The 6000-nt window shown below is 49.7% G+C and overlaps 1 protein-coding gene across 1 annotated transcript in view; it reads right to left on the bottom strand.

Moving 5' to 3' along the window:
- Positions 1-6000, bottom strand: part of LOC120249046 (katanin interacting protein) — a gene marked incomplete at its 3' end in the record, with an annotated part of 157265 nt that overhangs the window by 133766 nt on the left and 17499 nt on the right. Inside the window, exon 2 of the mRNA XM_039257525.1 lies at positions 3515-3570. Within this exon, the coding sequence (XP_039113456.1) occupies positions 3515-3570 (56 nt within the window). The remainder of the gene's footprint in view (positions 1-3514; positions 3571-6000) is intronic.

Genomic DNA, 6000 nt, shown 5'->3' with positions numbered 1-6000 from the left:
TCATAGCAGCACTCTCAACAATAGCCAAAACATGGAAAGAGCCTAAGTGTCCATCAACGGACGAATGGATCAAGAAGATGTGGTTTATCTATACCATGGAATACTCCATGGCAATGAGAAAGAATGAAATCTGGCCATGCGTAGCAACATGGATGGACCTTGAGGGTGTTATGCTGAGCGAAATAAGTCAGGCAGAGAAGGACAAATATCATATGTTTGCACGTATAGGAGGATTAGGAGGAACTTAACGGAGGACCGTGGGGGAGAAGAAGGGGGGAAATGGTGGGGGAGAGGGAGGGAGGCAAACCATGAGAGACTCTTGAATGCCAAGAACAAACTGAGGGCTGATGGGGGTGGGGGCGGGAGGGAGAGGGGGGAGATGGGCATGGAGGAGGGCACTTGTGGGGATGAGCACTGGGTGTTATATGGAAACCAACTTGACAATAAACTATTTTTAAAAAAATAATAAATAAATAAATAAAAGCTCCTGGGGATTCTAACGGGCCCCAGTGCTTGTGACCACTGACTGACACCAAGCACTGAGCCTGGGGCCTGCCACTGTGTAGCTACCGAGCAGGTGTATGCAGGCAGGCAGGGCAGGGTGGTGGAGGGCCTCACGGAAAGGACAAGCTCTCCTCAACACCAGCCATGGCCCGGGGTGGCCTTAAGGGAGTAAGGCCTCCGCTGTTGTTCTCCATTTTAGCAAAGAAGCCAGAAGTGCACATTTTTCTGTGAAAACTGTAAATGTGGATGCCCAATTTTTAAAAAGGCGTAATGGGGGGGTGGCGCCTACGTGGCTCAGTCAATTAAGCGTCCGACTTCAGCTCAGGCCATGATCTCACGGTTCCTGGGTTCGAGCCCTGAGTTGGGCCCTGTGCTGACAGCTGGGAGCCTAGAGCCTGCTTCGGATTGTCTCCCTCTCTCTCTGCCCCTCCCCCACCTGTTCTCTCTCTCTCTCTCTCTCTCTCTCTCTCTCTCTCTCTCTGAAAATAATAAACATTAAATTTTTTTAAAATAAATTAAAAATTATAACAGGGTCTGGGCCAAATAAAACACATCTTTGGGCTGAATTCGGCTGGCAAGCTCATTGCAAAACAGCCTCCCCTCCTCCCTTTGCCGTGCTGGCCCATGACAGCGCAGAGAAAGAAGCACCCAGTCCCAACCCAGGGAGGAAGCAGCACGTTCACCTGCCACAGTGTGGGCTGGCCCGTGTCACCTCACCGCCGGAAGAACACGATGAGCCCCCCCCCACCCCCCGTCTGCTTGTTCCAATGAGCTTGTCTTTTCCTTGCCTTTCATGGTGACAGAGTTTGATCTATACCTGGCATCCTGTGTAAGGCACAGAGTGTCAGGAAGTGCAGATTCCACAGGGGGCGTGGGAGGGATCCAGAAAGAGGAGGTGGGTGGAAAAAAGCGTGTTATATCAAGATGAGCAACCTGCCAGCCAGCTATTCGTTTCCTTCTCCTGTTTTTCTAACCAAACAAAAGCCTTGTTAAGAGAATCAGCACCCTCTTTTTCAGAAAGGCCTGAAACCATTTTAAATATCTTAGATATTGTGATAAACAACTCCACTCTCTTGTTTGTTTTTTGTTTTTCTCATCCCAAGCTCTTTGCTAAGCGGAGTGATCTGAAATGCTCGAGGGTGGCTGGCAGGATGGGAGTAACCAAGAAAATGGCAATTAGGATGCCCTGTTGCCAAGGAGAAAGACTGAGGAGGAAAAGAGTATCTCAACTAAGTACCTGCTGCCTTGCTTTGTCAATTCCCTGCAAATTTCTTAATGCGGATAAATGGGATGCTGTTACTCTGTGATAAAAGCCTCGGTTAGGCTAACACAATTCCTACCTGGCTTGGGAGGGGCGGGGGCTGGTCCCCACCCTTAGTCATGTCATCAAGGTGGGGACCAGGAGCCAGCGAGCCTCTGCCCCCCAAGTCTTTGGAAGGACTTTGTGGGAGACATGCACGCGTGTTCCTGCTTCCAGAAAAATGTTCTTACCAGAAAGGAGTGACCGAATCCACCCCGGCTCAGTGTCTAGAATGTCCCTGGGGGCTGACATTTAAATCTTTCAAGTAGCAGGAAGTCCCTAAGCTACCTCCCAGCCCTCATCCCACGTAGGCTGCTTGACTGAGAAGAAAACCCACAGTGGCCGTTCCGGCTACAGCTGAGAAAGGAGACTAGAGGGGACGGGATGACAGCCATTGCAAAGGCCCTTTGTGCTCCAACCCCAGCCTGCCTGCTCAGAGCTGGTTAAGGGGAGAGGCCAACACAGAGGACACAGGCACGGGAAGAGAAAGACCAAGTGTTGTGGCCATTTTTGAGCCTCCGGAGCCCAGTCAGCCTGGGAAATTCCTCTTCATCATTGGAATTATGTCACTTTACAAGCAAGAGGGTTGACGTGTAAGTGCTGATGAATTTCAGGATTGGTCGATACTTATGACGAAGCACATGCCTTCATACCCACACACCTCTACACTCATCCATGGCTAAAGAAGACTCAAACTCAAACTCCCATGAGCTTGAAGGGCCCTGCAGTGACCTACGGGTCCTTGCTACCACTGCACACTCTCGGGCTCAGCAAATCTTGCAACTTTCCCTACTGGTGTCTCTCTGATTTTGACTTTGACCACGCTGTTTACTGGGCTTGAAAAACTGCTGCTCAGTCTTCAAGAGGCAGCCCGCACATCAGCTTTTCTGCGCACCTTTCTTGTTACCACTGACAGTGAGGCAACCCTTTTTTCTGTGCTGAAATTCCACTTTCTTTGTCCTTCTCATACTGCATTCTGATGACCCTGCTGCACATCCATTCTATTTGTACTGTGCACACCCCGAGATCAGGGCTGTGTCTCTCTCATCCCTGGGGCCGGGCACAGAGCAGGGGGGCTCAGTGTGGCAGGTTTCAGGAACGGCCACAGGATTTGTAGATGTCTCATCCAGAGGGGAGACCTGTTTCCCCCCACCCCTTGAATCTGGGCTGGCCTTGTGACTTGTTTTAAGAAAACAAAGTAGCAGAAGAGACACCATGCTGATTCTGAGCCCAGGGCTCAGGAGGCCCTGCAGCTTTGACTCTTCATATGCTTCATGCCCAGGAACCTCCACGTGAATAAAGCTGGCCTTGCTGGTGGATGAGAAAGCATTCAGAGAGAGCTGAAGCACGCTCCTGATCCTCAGTCACCCTGAGGCAACACAGCGGCTCACTGCCAAAGCCCACGTGAGTCCAGCGGAGATCAGCAGACCTGCCCAGCTCCCACTGCTGACCCCCAAAATCACTAACGAAATGCACAGTTGTTTCACATCCCTGAAATGTGGGTTTGCTTTGTTACACAGACAAAGCTAACTGACACACTTCCTAAGAAATTGTCACGACAAGTGCCACTTCAGCCGAGCACTCTAACTGCCAGCGGGCATCTGGTCCGGGATTCAAGTAGGAGCCGCAGAGGGAAACAAGAAGGAGATCCAGGAAAACTTCCCTCAGGTGCCTTCACACAGAGTCACCCCCCCACACACACACATTTACCTCCTTTTTCTCCCGCGAGCAGGACCGGCTTCTGTCAGCCTTTCGCAGAGTCTGACCTGTGGCAGTTCAAAAGCAGAACCAGAGATTAGGGCTCTTTTAAAACAGCTAGTTTATCACCACAAAAGCTTTTTATTTGCAAACTGAATAGACGGGACCAATCATAATCAAATGATTTTAAGAAAATGTAGCCTATTATTATAGTGGGAAAATGGCATGCTCTTGAAATAGACCAACAGCAAGGAAATGGTAATTCACATGCTCACGTTATTTCACTGTAATGAACAAAGCCTCAGCTCTTTAATCTGGAACATTATCTGCACTCTGCAAGGGCCGACTGTAGATTTCCCAGTCGAATTACATTTTTATTAAATTGTTTGGAATTATAGAAAATGCTTTCCACTGAGCGCATACACATAACCTTTGATGAGCACGCACCAATGTGCTTCACCAAACCCCCAAACTCAACATCTAGGTGATGGTTCAGATGTGAATTAGCAGTAATCACCCACATTTCCCATATAGCAGGTAATTTCAGAGAGAACGTTGCTTTTCTTAGAAAACTGGAAGGCTAACACTTGAAGGTACACATACATTCAATAGCTCGACATCATCACGTTTAAATATATGCTGCTCCAAACGCAGTTTTTGCAATTCCTTGATGGAAAATTAATGGATTGCCTTGGTTTTAAACTACAAAATGGGAACCTCTGGGCTTTGGCAATGTGTCTTCCAAATTATCTAGCTTCACTCTCGGGTGGCTCTTGGTGAGGAAATCACAACCATGTGTCCCATTAGCTTCTTGCAAAGCAGGAACGAGAAGGCTTAGTGATGACTTATTGAGAGGCAAGAAGTGGGGACCGAGTCTCAGAGGAAAGATGTTCGTCTCAGGTTGGGGCCGCGTCTGGTAGGTCTACACAGGTGGGGGGCCTCGTAGCTGATGATAAAGTGCAAGTCAAGGGATTCTTTCCAAGAAAGTGAGAATAAGAGGGAAAGCCAAGGTCCACAGATGAACCTCTGGCAATGGCCACACTTTGGGGCCAATATTATAAGAGGATCTAGAAAAGAGGCATCTGGAGGGTGGAGAGACACTCTGGATCACACGGTATCATGGTATATTTGGGTCGTGTGCTCAGCTCACAGGGACACTCAACCTGCTTCCTTCTCTCTCTCTCTCCTCCCTGTCCTCAGCGGGGAGCTCCCCGGCTGACGGTACAGGACCCCAACCCCAGTGTGGTGCACTGGGGCTGGGCCCCTGACCCGACCACAGCCCATCAGAATCCCAGCTCCAGGGATTTGAAATCAGTTTGCAAAGACAGAGAAGGCAGAGGGCCCGAGCAGGGCTATTTCAACGTGTCAGCAGCCATCTGCCTTGGGGGACACGCTAACACACAAGGCCAAGGCAGAAAGAACAGATCTGAAATTGACTGCGTACCTTAGCACTGATGTGCTGGATGCCGACAGTGGAGGGAGGGATATGAGTGCATGTGTGCGCAGACAGGGGGATATGAGACCTCTCCGTACTCTCTACTCAATCTTGCTATGAATCTAAAATTGCTCTAAAAAAAACCCAACTTATTGATTAAAAAAAGAAAAAAGGCCCAGAATCAGGGATCAGGTGATCTGGGTTGTTGGGCCACTGTTATCCCAACCTCCTGACCCCTGATGCTCTGGGGCAGGAATGAGGATGGATGGCACATGGAAACCCTTAACACACCTGCCCAGATGTCAGTCAAGGGGCTCACTGTAAGCCTGAAGGGGATGACGAGAGGGGATGGTGTGTCAGGTGGTAGGGCACACGGGGCAGAACTGGCAGCCCGGAGACTGGCCTGCAGCTCGAAAGGGACAGAGAGGGTTGGAGGCCAGGGCTCGGACCAGGGTGTTGTATAGAAGCAGTACGGAGGCCAGTAAATAGGAGCCAGTGGGAGCCAGAAGGGCCCAGAGTGGAGCCAGGGAGAAGGGAAGCAGAGCCAGCCCAGGGGAAAATAAGGCAGTCCCCAGAGTCTGGCTACAGTCCCGTCAATGCCGGTCAGGCACATGCCGAGGGACCGGGTGAAGTGGACAGCGAGCAGTTTACAGGATCTTGGATAAGTCACAGGTTCCCACAGGATCGCTCTGGGCCATAGTTTCTTCCTGGTTTTTTTTGTTTGTTTGTTTGTTTAATTAAACAAAATTTTTAATGTTTATTTTTGAGAGAGACAGAGCTCTAGCAGGGAAGGGTCAGAGAGAGAGGGAGACACAGAATCCAAAACAGGCTCCAGGCTCTGAGCTGGCTGTCAGCACAGAGCCCAACATGGGGCTCGAACCTGAGAACCGTGAGATCATGACCTGAGTCAAAGTCAGACACTTAACTGACTGAGCCACTGGGGCGCCCCATTTTATTTTCAATTTTAAATGAGAGTTAGGCTAAATCATCTCTGGGTTTGCTTTTTATCTCTAAAATTCTGTTACACCAACAGAGAACAGTAAGAAAAGCCTTACAGTGGGCC

Source organism: Hyaena hyaena, unplaced genomic scaffold (assembly GCF_003009895.1).
Source record: "Hyaena hyaena isolate Hyena2069 unplaced genomic scaffold, ASM300989v1 scaffold_624, whole genome shotgun sequence".
NCBI classification, from domain to species: domain Eukaryota; kingdom Metazoa; phylum Chordata; class Mammalia; order Carnivora; family Hyaenidae; genus Hyaena; species Hyaena hyaena.
This window is presented reverse-complemented; position numbering and strand designations above follow the sequence as displayed.